This window comes from Balaenoptera borealis, assembly GCF_965194805.1.
Source record: "Balaenoptera borealis genome assembly, chromosome: 1".
Classification (NCBI taxonomy): domain Eukaryota; kingdom Metazoa; phylum Chordata; class Mammalia; order Artiodactyla; family Balaenopteridae; genus Balaenoptera; species Balaenoptera borealis.
The window spans coordinates 151,630,936-151,651,470 of record NC_138860.1 but is presented as its reverse complement, the minus strand read 5'-3'; the positions used below and the strand labels follow the sequence as shown (position 1 = coordinate 151,651,470).

General features: G+C 35.6%; 1 protein-coding gene across 4 annotated transcripts in view; it reads left to right on the top strand.

Moving 5' to 3' along the window:
* The window catches only part of LOC309618310 (uncharacterized protein C1orf185 homolog), a 246,069-nt gene extending 237,117 nt beyond the window's left edge, over positions 1 to 8,952 (top strand). For all 4 annotated transcript variants that reach the window (XM_082371870.1, XM_082371871.1, XM_082371872.1 and 1 more), the window contains 2 exons: positions 4,692 to 4,728; positions 5,933 to 8,952. In XM_082371870.1, coding sequence (XP_082227996.1) covers positions 4,692 to 4,728; positions 5,933 to 6,327 — 432 coding nt within the window. In that variant the 3' untranslated portion in view covers positions 6,328 to 8,952. The remainder of the gene's footprint in view (positions 1 to 4,691; positions 4,729 to 5,932) is intronic.
* Positions 8,953 to 20,535: the final 11,583 nt, after the last annotated feature.

Below are 20,535 nucleotides of genomic sequence, written 5' to 3'. Positions count from 1 at the left end.
ACACCCTTGTTAACCCTTGTTTTTAACCTGTCTTTTTTATTATAGTTATCCTAGTGGGCACCAAGTGGTATCTTGTCATGGTTTTGATATGCATTTTCTTAAAGCCTAATGACGTTGAAAATACTTTCATGTGCTTTTTGGATATTTGTATATCTTCTTTAGAGAAATATCTATTCAAAGCTTTGTCCATTTTTTTTTATTTGGGCTATTTGTCTTTTTGTTGTTGAGTTTTAAGTATTCTTTATATATTCTAGTACATATCCTGTATCAGATATATGATTTGTAAAAATTTTCTCCCATTTCGTGGGTTGTCTTTTCTTCTTATGGTGTTGTTTGAAGAACCAATGTTTTTAATTTTCTTGAGTCCAGTTTACCTATTTTTTCTTTTGTTGCTTGTGTCTTTGGTGTCATATCTATAATCATTCCTTAATTGAGGTCATAAAGATTTATATCTCTGTTTTCTTCTAAGAATTTAATAGTTTTAGCTCTTATGTTTAAGTGTTTGATCCATTTTGAGTTAGTTTTTTGTGTATAGTATGAGGTATGGGTCCAACTTCACTTATTTGCATGTATAAACCTAGTTGTCCCAACACCATTTGTTGAAAAGAGTATTCTTTTCCTATCAAATTGTCTTAGCACTCGTATCAAAAATCAACTGACTGTAAATATGAGCATTTATTTCTGGAATCTCAGTTCTATTCCATTGATCTATATATCTGTCCTTATACCAATACCACACTGTCTTCATTGCTATAGCTTTGTAGTAAGTTTTGATATCAGTAAGTTCTCTAACTTTGTTCTTCTTTTTCAAGATTGTTTTGGCTATTATCATTTTACATTTTATATTTCTATCTCTGATCCATTTTTAGTTAATTTTTGTATAAAGTGTGAGGTTTAAATCAAAGTTCATTTTGGGGGGCTATTGATGTCATATTATTCCAGCACTATTTATTGAAAAGGCTATCCTCTTCCATTGAATTGTTTTTGCAACTTCTGTGAAAAATCTGTTGGGCATATATGTGTTAGTCTATTTCTGCATTCTGTATCTGGTTTATTGACCTGTGTGTCTATCTCTACCAATATCACACTCTAGCTGTATAGTAAATTATAAAATTGAGCAGTACGATTTCTCCAATTTCATTCTTCTTTTTCAACATTGTTTTAGGTTTTCTTATTCTTTTGCATGTCCATATACATTTTAAGGTGAACTTTAGCTGGAAAAAAATCTTGTTGAGATCATGATGAAAATTACCTTTTTTTTTTCTTTTTTGGCTGCACCACGCAGCATACCCCACACCACACGGGGGTCTTAGTTTCCCGACCAGGGATCAAACCCATGCCCCCTGCAGTGGAAGCGTGGAGTCTTAACTGCTGGAATGCCAGGGAAGTCCCAAGAGTTACATTTAGTTTATACATTAGTTTGTAATGAATTGCCATCTTTACTACAGTTGACCTGTGTTCTATGACCTTTATAAGTAAATTTATTTATTACTTCTAGTAGTTTTTTTGAGGACCACAAAAGGTTTTCTTCATGTACAAGCATGAGATCTGTGGAAAACATCAGTTTTATTTCTTTTCCAATGTTTATGCTTTTATTTTATTTTCTCTTCTTATTGCATTGGATAGGACCTCCAGTATAATTATGAACAGAAGTATTGAGAACAGATATCCTTTTTATATTCTGATCTTAGAATACATTCAGCTTTTCATCATTAAATAGGAAATTAGTTATAGAATTTTTGTAGATGCATATAGTCAGATTGAGGAAATTCTCTTCTATTCCTAGTTTCCTGAGAGGTTTGTCTGTTTGTTTTGCCATGAAGGGTTGCTGATATTGCCAAATGCTTTTCCTGCATCTTTTAAAATTGTTCACATGGGTTTTCTCTTTTATTTTGTTAATGTGAATTACATTGAATTCAAATGTTAAATCAACCCTGTATTTCTGGAATAAACCCCACTGGATTTGAGTTACTAATATATTTTAAATAATTTTTGCATCTATGTTAACGAAGGATATTATTTTATAATTTTCTTATCTTGTAATATCTGGTTAGATTTCAGTATCACAATTTTATTCTGGTCACAAAACAGTAGGGAAATGGTTCCTGCTCCTCTACTTTCTGAAAAATTTTTGTGTAGAATTGGCTATATTGCTTTCTCAAACTTTTTTCTAGAATTCACCAAAGAAGTCATCAAGGTCTGGAATTTTCTTCAAGAGAAAATTTTTGACTATGAATTTAGCTCCTTTAACAGATGTGGAACATACAAAATATTTCTATTTTGTATGTTTTCGAAATTTTTTTCAGTAAATTTGTCCATTGTACCTAAGTTGTTTAGTTTATTGGCAGAAAGTTTTTACTAGTTTCTTCTTATTATGCTTCTAAAATCTATAGAATCTTTAGTGATGGTACTCTTTTTATTCCTGATTATATTTCTCTTTTCCTAAATCAGTCTTGCCTGGAGATGTCTGCTTTATTATTCTTAGACTTTTGTTCTTTTATAATATAAACATTTAATATTTAAATTTTCCTCTAAGGCCTTCTTTTGTTGCATCCCACAAATTTTATGTTTTGTTTTCATAATTATTTAGTTCAAAATATTTTAAAATTTCCTTTCTTTGTCTTTCAATGATATTGACATTTTTGAAGAATACAAGCCAGTTATTTTATAGATCATAGACTGTTCCTCAGTGTGACTTTTCCTTGCAGTTTATCACATCTGAAGGCGTACAGTGTACATCTGCTCTTCACTGGTGATTTTAGTTGATCACATAATCAAGATGTTGTCTGTTCTTTCCTCACTGAATTATTTCTGTTTTTACCCTTACAGTTAATAAACAAGCTGTGTGGTGACACTTTGAAAACATGTAAATATCCTCCTCTTCATCAAACTCTACTTACTAGCTATATAAATTATTATTACTTGAGCTAATCTTTACAAAACTGTAACAAGATGATGATTTTCTAATTCTGCCACTCCCATCCATATTTGTCATTTGGCGTTCTACTGTGAGAAAGAAGCCCTACCCTCTTCCTTATTTTATTTATTTATTATTAGTATAGACTCATGGATTTCTATTTTATTCAGCAGATTATAATCCATTACTATCATTATTTTGATGCTCAAATATTCCTAAATTTAACCAGTGAGCCACTTGTTTAAGATTATTCCTCTGTCTTTTTTATACGTCACCATCATTTTTTGAGTCTTTACTTACTTCTGATGCTATGGTATCATTTTGAAAGAATACTCATTGTATTAATATCCACGTATCCTAACATATTTAAAGATTTCCTTACTTTTAGAATTTTAAATTATAGGTTTTAAAAATGCTAAACAGTGTTGTGGTGAACATTCTGGTAACTGAATATTTATACAAATCCAAAATTATTTACCTGGCATAATAAATTTCTAGAAATGGATTTGTTAGATTGCCCTCCAGAAAAGTTATACCTATTTATATATAGCAATATATAAGAATGCCCATTTTGTCATTCCCTTAGTTTGGGTAGAATTTTAATCAGACTAGGACCTTACTCTGTGGTTCCCAGACCAACAATATCAGCATTACCTGGGAGCCTGTTAGAAATGCAAAATCTCAGACACCACCCCAAACCTACAGCGTTAGAATATGCATTTTAACAAGCTCCCCCAGGTGATACATAGGCACATGAAAGTGTGAGAAGCAATGTTCTAATATAATTTGTACAGGAGTCACAAATTGAATTGGTCCTAAATCCAGGCAAGGTAAGTCAGGAGCCTATACTGGCATTTATATTAATAAAAGTTGGAAATGACCAAAAAGTAAAGTAAGTTGTAAAAAAAAAAGAACTTATGTGTTATCCTATATATATGTATATCCCATATATATGTATACCCTATATATATGTATATCCTAAGCAAGCCTTTTTCGGTGAACAAGACAATGAAAATCAGCATAGAATACCCACACTGTTCCCCTATAACACAAGAGACAGTGTTATCTCTCTGTCTTCACCCACCGCATACCAAACACCCTATGCACTAGCTCATTGTTTATCTAGTGGTCTAAGGAAAAACTGAATCAGAACTGCTTGAGGAGTGTTACACTGCATACTCCTAAACCCTACTGCCAGAGAATCTGTTTTAGTAGGGTCTGATATTATGTCCAAGAATCAGCATTTTAATCAACATACCAGGTGATTCTGATGCCCTGTTTGAGAACTACTACACCACCACACTTCCCAGAACACATCTGGAATGTATTGTTTGATCAAATGTTTTACTTGCTTCAAAAGAATAGTCGCATTTTTATAAAAGCCTTCTGCCAGAATTCACTGTTTTGTTGTTATTAGTTAATAGAATGAGCAAGTCTAGGAATTGTAATTACTTTTTTAGCCCTCTCTAGTTCTAACCAAGTGACTCTAAGTTAGTGAGAATGGAGAGAAATAATCCTGTTGAACTCTATTTCACCCTTCATTCCCTATCCTGGAGACTGCCTTCTTGAACCAATTCACATTCTTTTCAGATGATACCTCAACACTTTTTCTTTCCTGTCAATATAGTTTGGTAAAATAAATTCATATCGTGGAAAATATGATTCTATCAAAAATTTATTATGATGTTAAAATATATTATTCTTATATAAATATATATCAAATTGTTTAAAAACTATTAATTTTTAAAACACAAATAACATTTTTTTTATGTAGGAGGAGCAAAGAAAAAAGGAAACAGCACATATAAAAGGTACTTTCTCTCAACAATTTATTAGAATAAATTGTAATCAACTTCCAGCAATTCACATTTTAAAGAATCAAGAGGCTATCCTAAATATATCCTAAATATCTAAATATTTTTTTAAAATCATAAAAATTCAAGGGAAACATTTATTAGTATATGAATGGGCATATATTTTTTAGAAAACAAAATTTATGTCTTGTCTTAAATTAAAATGTGAAATTTTAATTTTTGTCCCTTCTTTATATCCAAAGGTATCACAGTCAATACCATATAGTAATGATGGAGAGTTAAAGGACATGAGTGTTTTGTAACCCTTTAGATATTGACTTAGTACCTCAAAACATTACCCTCCTACATAATTTTAGAAATGCTGAATATAAAATGTAATAAGGTATTTAAAACAGCTTTAACAATTAATGTTATATATTCATATCAAAAATTAATATGTAAAATATTATAAAAGATATTTTAGGATATTGTGTAAATGTGATCTTTTCTAAAACTTAACATTTTTTATTTACAACTGTGCAGCATAAATAATGTAGTGGGAGAAGCATGGGACTTAGAGTAACACAAATCTAGATTGAAGTCCATTTTGTATCTGATTCCGGTGACTCATTCCTTTAAGTCTCAGTCATATCTTTTGTGAAGTAGGGCTAATAACTGCCTTGAAGAATAACTGAGAGGGTAAATGAGATCTGGAAGTATATCGAACTGCTTTGTAAATTGTAAGGCACTATATGAATGTTAGTTGTTACTTTAATTGGTATAAAGCCAACTCATAGGCCCTTCCCACTGTGGATCAAACATTTTGTAATCTACCTGCTTAAGGAGGCATTTTAAAATTTATTTTTTAAATAAGACAATATTTAGCTATAAATAGTTAAGAAACTGTCTGCCATCTCTGATTTTAAGGGACATTCCAGAACTGAGCTTTCTAGCCTGTTTAGAATCTTCTCCTGTTAAAACAGGTTGATTTTATTTAGAATAGATTTTTGTACTCTTGATTATCTTGAAAATATTGCTGATTCCCCATTACATATTTAACATTGTATGGATGATGATAGCAACTTAACATTTTCACTGTTGCATCATCCTGTTCATTAAAACCCTAAGGAGAGTTTGAATTTTAGAAAGTAATATTATCCTTATAATTAAGGTTTGGCTCATAAATATGTAATATTCATAGTAAATCTAATTTTTTTTACAGCAATTAAAGATTATTCTAAAGATGAATTCTGCCTTGCAACAAAAAAAGTCATCTGTGACCCCTCAGAGACTAGCTCGGCAACAAATCCCAGCAGTGTTACCTTAAGCTTATCAACGTTACCATCTGATTCTTATTACAGCCAAAGTATAGAAGTAGCTGATGACTGGTTTTCTGATGATTCCCTAGTGAAAAAGAGCCCTCCAATGCGTTTTCTCGGGGAGCCTGTAATGGAGAAAGTATTTTCATACTTGTCAACCATTCCATTAGAAGAATGTACTGGAAATGTACTAAATATGACACTTTATGATGATCAAAAAGATGACAACATTAAGGGAATATTTACACGAAGAAATACAGAGGTTGAAATACAAAACCTTCAACATAATATTGAATGACTTTTTTCTTTTGAAACTTTGTGTACACTGAAATCATGTAAAGTTAAAACTGAATTACCAGCTTCTGAGTCTCTTAACATGTCCATGCTAATATTGCTTTTCTTGATCTTTACCATAGAGTGGTCCTACTTATCTTGCCAATTATTTCTAGAAACAAAATTACAGGAGGAACTAGAGCAATATCATAAACATTAAGTTTAACTCCTTGTATCTCATCAAAGGACATAATAAATAATAGGAATGTATTTCAACACATAGGAGAAATACTTTAAGAAATCTTCAGCACAAGTACATTTTTAATAAAACATTTGCAGCATTTCTTTATACTTTGACATTTTCAGTTTTATTTCAATGTGGGTAAGGCTGGGCAGAATACTTCCATCAGCTATTCTGAATTTTAAATACATAAATCACCTACTATTTAAATCTTATTATGCCATGACTTTCATAAGCAATATAACTTTGCTCCTCTAGGGGAGCCTGGAACACTGTGAAGAATACAGAAAATAATTTTCTTTGCCCTTTCCCATGTCTGTTTCTCAGAATAGCCCTCCAACCCTTACCCCACTGTGATGAAGATGTGAGCAGCTATGTTCATAGACATGTGACTCAAGCTAGATGAACCAGAATTCCTCTCTAATTTGAGAGACCCTTGGTCAAATGTCTATTTATGGCGCTGAGGGATTTCTGACACCCACCCTGTAATTAATCTCTTTTAATCTCTTTCTCACAAATACTCTTCATGTAATTAGTCTCTGTTTTTCTTTTTCTTGGGAAAAACAATTAACAAAATATAATATTACCTTTTGTGCTTAAAATACTCATACCAGGACCTGTGCATATCTTCCCAAGAGATAAATAATGCCTATTACAATAAATGAAAAGAAACTTGTCTCAAATATGGTAGTAGCATTATCCAGGCCGATCACTTCCTTCCTAGGGGGAATATTAAAAAGTATTAGAACACCTCTCTCTGTTGAAGCACCTGGTCATTTCTACTGGTTATAGTTGTGAGAACATCTCATGGGTTGTGAGAACATCTCTCTATATCCATTCCTAAATCAAAATAAGCTATTTCAGCTCAAGGTTTGTAAGGAGTGGTAAAAAGTATTTTGAATTGGTCTCTGTCTCTTGGTGTTCTACCAACTTCTATCTTACTATCTCAGAGAAGAAAGTCATCTCTAAATCTGGTAAGATTCTAAAACTTCCCTAGGAATTTGGGGTTGAAGACAAGAGATTCTAGCCTTGGTCTGACTAATCTCTGGAATAGAGGAAACATAAATTAGGTAGCTATGAGTTGCCATGTCCCACCCTGTGGTTTAGAAAGAGAAAAAACAGGAAATCTGCAGTGAGAGAGCAGTGAAATATTTGCAAAGTGAAGAATAGAGATGAGAGATCAGGAGAATGTGATTCCTGGCTTTCTAACAGTGCTCCATTCCCTTGTTCCAGCCCTTCACGTTTCCCGCGCTTGGCTTAGTAAGGCAACCTTGTATCCTAATTATAAATTCCCCTTTTTGCTTAAGCTAACAAGATTTGATTTCTGTTACTAGCCACCATCCCTGAGCCCTGTTTTTAACTGTTTTTCTTAGCTTTGGTAAGGTACCCTTGTAATTTTTAAATAAATTACCTTTTTTGCATAAAGTAGAATTTTGTTTCTGTTACTATAAGCAAAGCATCCTAACCAAATTCTTGTCATTACAAATGAGAAATAAAGAGATTTATGCATTTAAAGTAATTGTTACACTGTAGTGATAGAATAAACTGAGTTTATTTCTTCAAAACCTAATACATTTACTTGTTTATTAAAATGTTACTTTGTATCATAAGTATAAACATTGTTCTATTCGAAAAGCCTAATGAGCAGTTCATATGAAATTACACCAGTCTAAAATAATCTTATTTTCAAGAACTGTGAAGGATCTGAGATTTCACCATCCATACCAGCTGACAAGTTAACCTGCAACAGTTTCATGTCTCTTAGGTCAGCGACAAAGGACAGTCATAGCAATAGCAATAGCCAAAGTATCATCATTTTTGCCTCATTTCCTGAGCCTCAGTTCCCACGGGGCAGTAGGAAGAGGCCCAAATAATACCTGCACAGTGGATTGCATAACGGGAAAGGAACACTGAGTGAGGGAAACAGATATTTTATAATGGGCAGTAAGCATACGTGCCCTTTGTACCTTAGGAAGCCACAATATATTCCAAGACTCTTTGCTACATAAACATCCTTGAAAAGAGTTTGGCAGTCTGGGGCTTCCCTGGTGGTGCAGTGGTTGAGAGTCTGCTTGCCAATGCAGGGGACACGGGTTCGAGCCCTGGTCTGGGAAGATCCCACATGCCGCAGAGCAGCTGGGCCCGTGAGCCACAGTTACTGAGCCTGCGCGTCTGGAGCCTGTGCTCCGCAACAAGAGAGGCCGCGGTGGTGAGTGGCCCGCGCACCGCGATGAAGAGTGGCCCCCGCTTGCCACAACTAGAGAAAGCCCTCGCACAGAAACGAGGACCCAACACAGCCGTAAATAAATAAATAAAATAAATTAAAAAAAAAAGAGTTTGGCAGTCTGTGTCTCTGCTCACAGGCATGAAGAAATACCAGAGATCCATAATTAACATTGCCATAGAGTGTTGGTTACAGTTTTTTTTTTTTTTTAATCACAAATACCTGGAAACCAACGCAAATTAGCTTAGGAAAAATTTTTTATTTTGTAAATAGAATCAAATAATGGTTAAGCAACTAAATACAGGAAACACAAGGTTGTAACTGGGCCTCAGGAACAGACAGAACAGGCTCAAAGTCCATCAGGAAGTTCTCTATTCATACCAGTCAAGTTTTGATGGGGGAAAATGAACCACTATCATGTATGAGAAAAGGGATTTATTACAGGAATTATATCTTACATGTTGTAGGAGAAGCTGGGGAAGTGAAGTAAGTTTAGGAGAGAAGCCGGAGCATCAGAGAAGTCACCAGTCAGATAATCTGAGAAGCCACCTTGTCCAACTGCCACAGTGAGACTGTAGAGTCGGGGGAGCGGGGTGGGGGAAAGGCTTGTGAGAATATCTACAGGAAGATGTGCCTCCGAGTAGCTACTGCCTTGACAGTATTTTGCCAACTCTCTGGTGGTGACCCTGGGGCCATCGTTTGTCAATAGGGTCAGCAGTTAGGAGGAAAAGCTGGACATTGGGAAGAAGGGCTGGAAACACGACAGAGGAGAGTGAGGGCAATTTGGAACCCACTGTCCTCTCTGCTGTTGCCACATCTAAGCATGATGACCTTCACGGAGAAATGGCTTCTGCTTAAATTCTGCCTTCCAAATGTTGCACAGATTTCCTCTTTTGACCAACTCTAACCCGGAATCATACAGGGAAAATGATACTGGGCAACATAATTCTAGCTTAATGAGTTAGCAGAGTACAAACCACCTCAGTCCACTCATCAGTTTGGCATTCATTTACACTTTAACAATATTTAAAACTTCTGTATAACAAAATAGCAATCATGTTCTTATGTTCCATGATGCAAGATCCCTCCTATAATAAACAATACAACAACACTCTCCCCAGTGGAGGATACAAAGTCCCCTATGTCACTTTATCCATCTTTGAGTGATGTTTCTCTTCTAGTGAGACAGATCTCCATGGGTATTCTGTAACCTAAATAATGAAATATAAGGTTAGCCACTATTCCCATGTGCTAGTAGGGGAATGAGATAGGGGAAGAAAAGAAAAAGAACTGGTATATATTCATTTCAAAGTAGGAGTGAAATGCCTGTAACTACTACCATCATTTTTGTAACTTGTCACATGGTCACAGCTGAGACAGAAAGTAAAGTATTCACTACTAGATTACCAGGAGTAATAGAAGAGTCACTCTCATTTTCACCCTTTCTCTCTTGGACCTGAGAATCCTAGCCAAGAGACAAACAGCACCATATCTTGGTACCTGAACATATACCACATCCTGGAGGATATTATCTGTCTGGGCCATGAAAAGTATTGCCACTAAAACTGGGTCTTCAAAAAGTGCTCCCCACCAACCTCCACACCATTCTATCAGGTTCTTGCTTTGGGTAATGGGGAAAATGGTAAGAAGAGTTAATTCCATGAGCATGACCCTACTGACATACATCATTGGATGTTAAGTAAAATTATTTTCTGGTCAGAAACAATCCTTTCAGATACCATGATGGTGAATGAGGTACCCTGAAGTCCAGGGATGGTGGTAATGGGAGAAGCACGGTGGTCTAGAAAGGCAAATCCATATCCAAAGTGAGTGTATATTCCAGTGAGAACACAGGTGATGTCTTTCTCTTGGTAGAAGTGGTCTGATGTAATCAACCTGTTACCAAGTCGCTGACTCATACTCTCCCCAGGGAACGGGAAATCAGTGTTAGTCTCTGCTGTTGGCAGATGGGGCTCTCAGAAGTGGCTGTATTCATGTCAGCCTTAGTGAGTGGAAGTCCATGTTCCTAAGCCCATGAGTAACTTTCATCCCTTCCAACATGGCAATTTTATTCACGAGTCCATTGGGCAAGGACAAGGGTAGCTGTTGGAAGAGCTGACTAACATCCATGGAACAGATCATCTGGTCCACTTGATTATTAACGTCTTTTTCTGATATTGCCCTTTGGGGACCATTTACAAGGGACTCAAATTTATCTTCACATTCTGTGCCCATTCAGAGAAATTTACCTACATATATCTTCCTTAGACTCCTTGTACTCCTTACAAGTCTGCAACCATCCAGCCAAATCATTAGCCACTGCCAATGAATCAGTGAAAATCTATACACTCTGAACATTTGTTCTTCCAGGCTATACAGATAGGTCACTGCTCAGAGTTATGCCTACTAAGACTGTCTTTCACTACTGCCCATCAGAGCCATACATGAGCAGGGCTATGGTACCCAGCTGTGAATTTTTAGCTGATGCTGGCATATCATGCAGAACTATCTGTGAACCAGGGTCAAGGATTTTCTTCCTCAGTCAATTGGTGACAAGTCATAGATATATGTTGAAAGAGAGAAGACCATTCAGCAGCAGTAAGAGCCACAAGTATATTAACCATTTCCTCATACAATTTCTTTGTGCCTTCAGAATCTGCTCAAATTCAATTTTATATGTTTTAATGCCATTTTTGATCTAGTGCAGATCTGTATGCCTAACTTTATGTATTAGTGAATCAGACAACATCCAGTTCATGGTGAGCAGCTCAACTCAAAGGTAACTTGGTGGCCATGGTCACATGTTAAGTCTCTACTAGTCTAATGGCAAGCTAGGTGGTGCTTCCAAAAGGAGAATAATTATCGGCAGGTGATAACATAGCTTTGTTTGGAATCCTATAAACTCTGATCAACCTATATTTGCCTGCTAAAGTCTTCATAGAGTATCCCTATCTGCCAGACACTTCAAATAACATGGATCTGCTGGGCCATATGGCCCAAGGGACAGAACAACTAACTTGGTAACCTGTACCTGCTGCAGAGCCTTGTATTCTTCTGGGCAATACTCAGAATTGGAACTCTTTCAAGTTATTCAGTGAGTCAAAGTAGCACACCCAAATGAGGTTTATGTTGCCTCCAATATCCATTGTGCCTCTTTCTTAGTGGTTGGAGGAGTCAAATGCAGCAACTAGTTTTTCATCTTGGAGCATCTGGACATGCTCCAGACCACTGGATGCCTAGAATTTACTGAGGCAACAAGCCCTTGAATTTTGTGGAACTTATTTCCACCCTCTGACGTGCATATATCTTATCAAATTATCTAGGATAGTTACTAATTCTTACTCACTATGTCCAGTCAGCATGGTACCACAAATATCCTGTGGTGTCCATTCTTGTGTAATGAAGAAGATCAAGACCCATTTGGACTAGATTATGACAGGGGGTTAGAAAAATAATATATCCCTGGGATGGAACAGTGAAGGTGTAGTGCTGATCCTTCCAGATGAAACAAAACTGCATCGTGTGGTCATATTAACAGGACTAAAGGGGGAAAGAAGTATTTGCCAAAGGAATGCCAGATAGCAGATAGCAGGGAAAGTGTTGATTTTTTGCAGCAATGAAACAACACCCAAACAGTAGCTGTAATTAGAGGGACTACATGAATAAGTCGTTTGGAACAATCCACTTTCATTTTCTAGGATCTATCTGTCTTCTGCACAGGCCAAATAGGCAAGCTGAAAGAAGATGTGGCAAGAATCACCATCCCTGCATCCTTCAAGCAACATTAATCTCTCCAATGTCTCTATGTGGTATTGCTTTTGGTTTATTATTTTGGTATGGGGCAGCACTTCTAGTGCCTTCCACTTGGCTTTTGCTACCATAATAGCTCTCATTCCATGGGTTAGAGAACCTATATGGAGATTTTGTTAAGTATGTCTATTCCAATTATGCTTTCTGGAACTGGAGAGAGAACCATGGGTTTGGTTTGGAATTTACTGGAGCCATTGAGATGGACCCAATCCACAACTACATTAGTGACCTGAGCTCCATAAACCCCTATTTGACTACTGGACTACTGGGATGTTTTAGAACTTCAGTAATTAGTGTCAGTTCACAACAATTATCTAGTAATCCATTTTTAAAATCTGGTTATTTCCCTTAGCCTAATGCACCATCACACTGGCAAATGGTTGCAAATATTTGGGGGGGAAGCCTAGGAGGAAGACTTACAGTGTCAATTTTTAGCAGAGCAGCAGGGTCCTTCGTCAAAGGCCACCTTTTATCCAAAGGGCTCTGGGTCTGAGAACAAGCTTATATCTGGCATGTGGTTGAGGAGCCACCACTCAATTATATTGTAGTGATTCAAGTTAGACCTATTTATCGAGCTAGAGCTTTTCCTCTTATTCAGATCAAGTTAGTCTTTATAGGTTAAATCTGTCTCCACTGTGGAGACAACAGCTGAAGTGTCTGTTTGGCTCTTTCAGCTCTTGTTTTGCCCCTGGATAACTTGGATTTTCACCTATGTAACAGTTCAAGAGCGAGCCGTGGCAGAGGACCAGAACAGATATTTTCCCAAAGAAGACATACAAATGGCCAACAGGCACATGAAAAGTTCCTCAGTATAACTAAACATCAGAGAAACTGAAATCAAAACCACAATGAGATGTTACCTCACACCTTTTAGAATGGTTGTCATCAAAAAAACAAGAGATAATACGTGTTAGCAAGGATGTGGAGAAAAAGGAACACTTGTGCACTGTTGGAGGGAATGTAAATTGGTGCAGCCATTATGGAAAACAGTATGGGGATTCCTCAAAAAATTAAAAGTAGAACTACCATGTGGTCCAGCAATTCTTCTGGGTACATATCCAAAGGAAATGAAAACACTATCTCAAAGAGGTATTTGCATCCTCATATTCATTGGAGCGTTATTTACAATAGCTAAGACATGGAAACAAGTGTCCATCAACAGATGAATGGAAAAGGAAACTTTGTTATATATACACAATGGAATAGTGTATAGGACTATATAGTGGGCATCTTGCCATTTGTGACAACATAGATGGACCTCAAGAGCATCACGCTAAGAGAAATAAGTCAGAGAAAGACAAATACTGTATGATCTCACTTATATGTGGAATTTCAAAAAACAAAACTCATAGAAACCAAGGACAGATTAGTGGTTGCCAGAGGCTAGGGATGAGGGGTGGAGGAAATGGGTGAAGTTGGTCAAAAGGTACAAACTTCCACTTATAAATAATTTCTGGGATATAGTGTACAATATGGTGACTTTAGTTAACAACACTGTATTATATATTTGAATGTTGCTAAGAGAGTAGACCTTAAAAGTTCTCATCACAAGAAAAAAAAACTGTAACACCGTGTGCTGATGGATGCTACTTATTGTGGCAACCGTTTTGCAATACATACATGTATGAAATCATTATGCTGTACACCTTAAACTAATATGTCAATTACATCTCAATAAAACTGGAAAAAATTTTAAATAAATAAAAATAAATTTTAAAAAATATTGAGCCCTGGATTGCAGGGGCATTTATATGCAGATTTGGAGCTCCACATCAATTTAAGCAATCACCCACAGATGAAGGCACATATGTGAGAGTCCAGGAATCCAGAGGAGAAGTTCCAAAACACCATCGAAGAAAAAAAATCTGAAAACAAATATATTGAAGAGGCTTAGAGAAAGAGTTTCACTTTGCCCATGTCACCTCTACCTCAAGGTGGCAGGACTTGGTGCCAGGAAGACCCCCACAGCCTGTGATTTTTCCCGCAGGAGAAAGGGAGAGCATGTGAGTGAGTGCCTGCCTCTCCCAGCTGTGCTGGATGCTGCCCAAGAGGTCCACTTCTTTCTCGCCTAACTCAAATTACTGAGGTGATCTGCAAGGCTGTGCGATTGGGAGAGGCGGGGAGCACAGGGACACGGTTGTGTCCCTTTGATGTACTTGGAATATATCAAAGGGACACAACTAACAGCTTCACCCTTCTTCCTACCAACTGATCTGTGGATTCTATCTAAAAGGCCAACCATGAGACGCTGGGAATGCCTTATCTTAACTGGCTCATGAGAACCCTCAACTCTGTGCATCTCCCCTATACTCACGACCTCCCCATGGCTGGTTCCCAGCACGAGCTCCTATGGACAGTGAGAGCTAGCCCTTGCAGATGTCTAGCAAACAAGCACAGAAAGTGATCCCAACTCTGTGGGACTGGGAGAATGCTCATAAACTTGAGTATTTCAGGGAACTGCCCAAGGGGGAAAAAAAGGAGGCTCTCAGCACCCAGCCTATCTTCGCAGGATTGAGAAAAGGCATGGAATCTTAAGAATTCTCCCGTAAGAGAGAACAAGAAGTGTAGACTGGGCACATCCATAGAAAAGATCTGTAAAAGCCTCAGAATTCCTTGCTGGACTAACAAATGACGGTATCTCTCTCCTGAAGCCAGTCAGTAAATATTGGAAGAGCTGACTTCTTCAAATGTGAAGAAAACAATGCAAGACTTCAAGAAATATGAAAAAATCAAAGAAATAGTATACCACCAAAGGAACACAATAATTTTCTAGTAACCAGCCCCAAAGAAATGGAGATCAACAACTTGCCTGGCAAAGAATTCAAAATAATTGTATATTTTTGTTTTTTGACCAAGCTGCATGGCATGTGGAATCTTAATTCCCTGACCAGGGATCAAACCTGTGCCCCCTGAGGTGGAAGAATGGAGTCTTAACCACTGGACCTCCAGGGAAGTCCCTCAAAATAATTGTTTTAAGGAAATTCAGCTACAAGAGAACACACAACTCAATGAAATCAGGAAAACAGTATGTGAACAAAGTAGGAGGTTTAGCAAAGAAAGAGAAATTATTTTTTAAATTCTGCAGCTGAAGAAAGGAATGAATAAAATAAAAAATGTGATAGAGAGCATCAACAATAGACTTAATCAAGCTGAACAAAAAAATCTGTAAATTCAAAGATGTCATTTGAAATTATCCATCCATCATCAGAGGAATACATATTTTAGTTTATTTAACTAATTTTACACCTCAAGGAACTAGAAAAAGAACAAACTAAGGCCAAAGATAGCAGAAGAAAGAAAATAACAAAGATCAGAGCAGAAAAAGTATCACTATATGGACCAGAAAAATAGTAGGAAAAAAAATCAATGAAACTGAGCTGTTTTAAAGAAAAACAAAGAAAACTGACAAACTTTCAGCTTGACTAACTAAGAAAAAAGAGAAGATTCAAATCAATAAAATCAGAAATGAAAGAGAAGACATTACAACTGATACTGCAGAAATACAAAGGAGCATAAAAGACCATTACGAACAATTATATGACAACAAATTGGACAACCTAACAGAAACAGATAAATTCCTAGAAATATAACCTGCCAACATCAAGTAGATAAAAATTTTGAATCACTATGTTGTACACCTGAAACTAATATAATAATATTATAAATCAACTATACCTCAATAAAAATTTTTAAATAAAATAAAATTTTATTTAATTTTTGAAAAGACTGAATCATGAAGAGATAGAAAGTATGAATAGACCTATAACTAGTAAAAAGATTAAATTAGTAATCAAAAATCTCCCAAAAAGGAAAAGTCCAGGACAAGTTGGTATACCTGGTAAATTGTACAAAATATTTACAGAGAAATTAATGCCAATCCTTCTCAAACTCTTCCAAAAATTTAAAGTAGATGGAACACTTCCATACTCAACTTGCAAGGCCAGCATCACCCTGATACCAAAGCCAGACAAGGATATTACAAGAAAAGAAAATTACAGACCAACATCCCTGATGCACGTAGATGCAAAAATCCTCAGCAAAATATTAGCCAACCAAATTCAACAATACATTAAAATAATCATAAACCATAATCAAGTGGAATTTATTCTGGGGATGCAAAGATGGCTCAATATCCACAAATCAGTAAACGTGATACATCATATTAACAAAATTAAGGATAAAAATCATATGATCCGATGCAGAAAAAGCATCTGATAAAATTCAACATCCATTCATGATAAAAACTGTCACCAAAGTGAGTATTGAGGGAATGTACCTCAACATAATAAAGATCATATACTACAAGCTCACAGCTAACATCATACTCAATGGTGAAAAGCTGAAAGCTTTTACTGTAAGATCAGGAATAACACAATGATGCCCACTCTCACCACTTTTATTCAACATAGATCTAGAAGTCCTGGCCAGAGAAATTAGGCAAGGAAAAGAAATAAAGTTATCCAAATGGGAAAGGAAGAGTGAAATTGTCTCTATTTGTAGATGACATGATATTACATAGAGAAAACCCTAAAGACTCTACCAAAAAAACTGTTAGAACTAATAAACAGATTCAGTAAAGTTGCAGGATACAAAATCAACATACAAAAATCACTTGCATTTTGATATGCTAATGATAAACTATCTGAAAGAGACATTAAGAAAGCAGTTCCATTTACAGTCACATTAAAGACAATAAAATACTTAGGAATAAACATAACCAAGGAGGTGAAAGTCTTGTACACTGAAAACTGTAAAATACTTATGAAAAAAACTGAACAAGACACAAATGGATTGGAAAAATTAATATCAATAAAACACCCATGTTCCCCAAAGTGATCTACAGATTCAATGTAATCTTTATTAAAATTCCAATGGCATTTTTCACAGACACAGAAAAAAAACCCTAAAATTTATATGGAACCACAAAAGACTAAATAGCCAAAGCAATCTTAAGAAAGAAAAACAAAGGGGGAGGTATCACACTTCCTGATGTCAAATTATATTACAAAGCTATAGTAATCAAGACACTATGGTACTGGCATAAAAACAGACACTTAGAACAATGGAAATAAATAGAGAAGCCACAAATGAGCCCACCAACTAATCATTGACAAGGCCACAAAGAACATACAATGGGGAAAGGATAGTCTCTTTAATGAATAGTGTTGGGAAAACTGGATATTCACATGCAAAAGAATGAAACCAGACCTCTATCTTACACCACTCACAAAGATTAAAGACTTAATGTAAGACTGGAAACTGTCAAAATTCCTAGAAGAAAACACAGGGAAAAAATTCCTTGATGTTGGTCTCGGCAATGGTATTTTGTATTTGACACCAAAAGCACAGGCAACAAAAGCAAAAGCAAACAAGTGACACTACATCAAACGAAAAGGATTTTGCACAGCAAAAGAAACCAATAACAAAATGAAAAGGCAACCTGTGGAATGGGAGAAAATATTTGCAAACCATATATCTAATAAGAGACAAATATCTAAATATATATAAGGAACTCATATAACTCAATAGCAAAAAACAAATAAGCAGAATTTAAAAATTAGCAAAGGATCTGAATGCAAGGATCAGGAAAATGCAAGTGAAAACCACAGTGGGATATCACCTCACTCCTGTTAGAAGGGCTATTATCAAAAAGACAGCACAAAACAAATGTTGGTGAAGATATGGAGAATAGAGAACTCGTGCACTGTTGGTGGAGTCATAATAATGTAAATTATTACAGCCATTATGGAAAACAACATGTAGTTTCCTCAAAAAATTAAAAATAGAACTACCACATAATCCAACAATCCCAATTCTGGATATATATCCAAAAATAAATGTCTTGAAGAGCTATCTGTGCTTCCATGTTCATTGCAGCATTATTTACAATAGCCAAGATATGGAAACAACCTAAATACCCATTAATGAATGAATGGACAAAGAAAATATGGTGTATATATACATATATACACACACACACACACAGTAATGGAATATTATTCAGTTACAAAAAATAAGAAAATCTCGCTATTTGCCACAACATGGATGAACCTGGAGGCCATTATGCTAAGTGAAATAAGCCAGGTAGAGAAATCCAATTACTATGTGGTATCACTTATACTTGGACTCTAAAGAAAAAAAGTCACATTTATAGAAAGAGAGAGTAGAATGACAGTTGCCAAGGATTGGGGAAATGGCAAGATGTTGGTCAAAGGGTACAAACTTTCAGTTATAAGGTGAATAAGCTCTAAAAATCTAATGTACAGCATGGTGACTATAGTTAATAATACTGTATTGTATACTTGAAATTTGCTAAGAGAGAAGATCTTAAGCTTTCTCACCATACACACTCAAAAAAGGGTAACTATTAAGGTGATGGACATGTTGATTAAATTAATTGTGGTAAATATTTCACAATGTATCAATATTTATATGTCAAATCTATCATATACACTTTAAATACATACAGTTTTCTAATAGATCTTTATTGGAGTATAATTGCTTCACAATACTGTGTTAGTTTCTGTTGTACAACAAAGTGAATCAGCCATATGCATACGTATATCCCCATATACCCTCCCTCTGGAGCCTCCCTCCCACCCTCCCTATCCCACCCCTCTAGGTGGTCACAAAGCACCGAGCTGATCTCCCTGTGCTATGCTGCTGCGTCCCACTAGCTATTTTACATTTGGTAGTGTATATATGTCGATGCTACTCTCACTTCAACCCAGCTTCCCCCTCCCCACCCTGTGTCCTCAAGTCCATTCTCTATGTCTACGTCTTTATTCCTGCCCTGCCACTAGGTTCATCAATATCAGTTTTTTTTTTTTTTAGATTCCATATATATGTGTTAGCATATGGTATTTGTTTTTCTCTTTCTGACTTACTTCACTCTGTATGACAGACTCTAGGTCCATCCATCTCCCTGCAAATAACTCAGTTTCGTTTCTTTTTATGGCTGAGTAATATTCCATTGTATATATGTGCCACATCTACTTTATCCATTCATCTGTCAATGGACATTTAGGTTGTTTCCATGTCCTGGCTATTGTAAATAGTGCTGCAATGAACACTGTGGTACATGTCTCTCTTTTTGAATTATGGTTTTCTCAGGGTATATGCCCAGTAGTGGGATTGCTGGGTCATATGGTAGTTCTACTTTTAATTTTTTAAGGAACCTCCATACTGTTCTCCATAGTGGTTGTATCAATTTACATTCCCACCAACAGTGCAGGAGGGTTCCCTTTTCACCACACCCTTTCCAGCATTTATTGTTTCTAGATTTTTTGATAATGGCCATTCTGACCGGTGTTAGGTGATACCTCATTGGAGTTTTGATTTTCATTTCTCTAATAATTAGTGATGTTGAGCATCTTTTCATGTGCCTCTTGGCCATCTGTATGTCTTCTTTGGTGAAATGTCTATTTAGGTCTTCTGCCCATTTTTTAATTGGGAGTGCTTGTTTTTTTGATATTGAGCTCCATAAGCTGTTTGTTAAATACATGCAATTTTATTATAATAAAATTGTTTTCAATAATTATAGTCAATAATTATTCAATTATAATATATTCTATTATATTTGAATATGATATATACTATATATTACATGTATATTATATATATATTATATATAATATATTCAATTCAATAAAGCTGAAAACAAAACAAAACATCTCCCAAAGCTGTTCCATTAAATTCTATGGCTTCAAGAAACTGTTAGATGCTCATTGAATATCATGATACTATCTTCATCAGCAGCCTATAGATTTAAAAAAATAAAAAAGATAACAAACTTGTGTTCTTTGGGAAAAACAATCTTATCTGGTTTGCTTGTTTTTGTATTTTAAAATACAGAAAAGTACCATAAAAATTATAATAAAAGTCATATTTGAATTCCCAGAGTAAACAAATATTGATACTTTCTCAAAAAAAAAAAAAAAAGATTTGTTAGGTTGCAT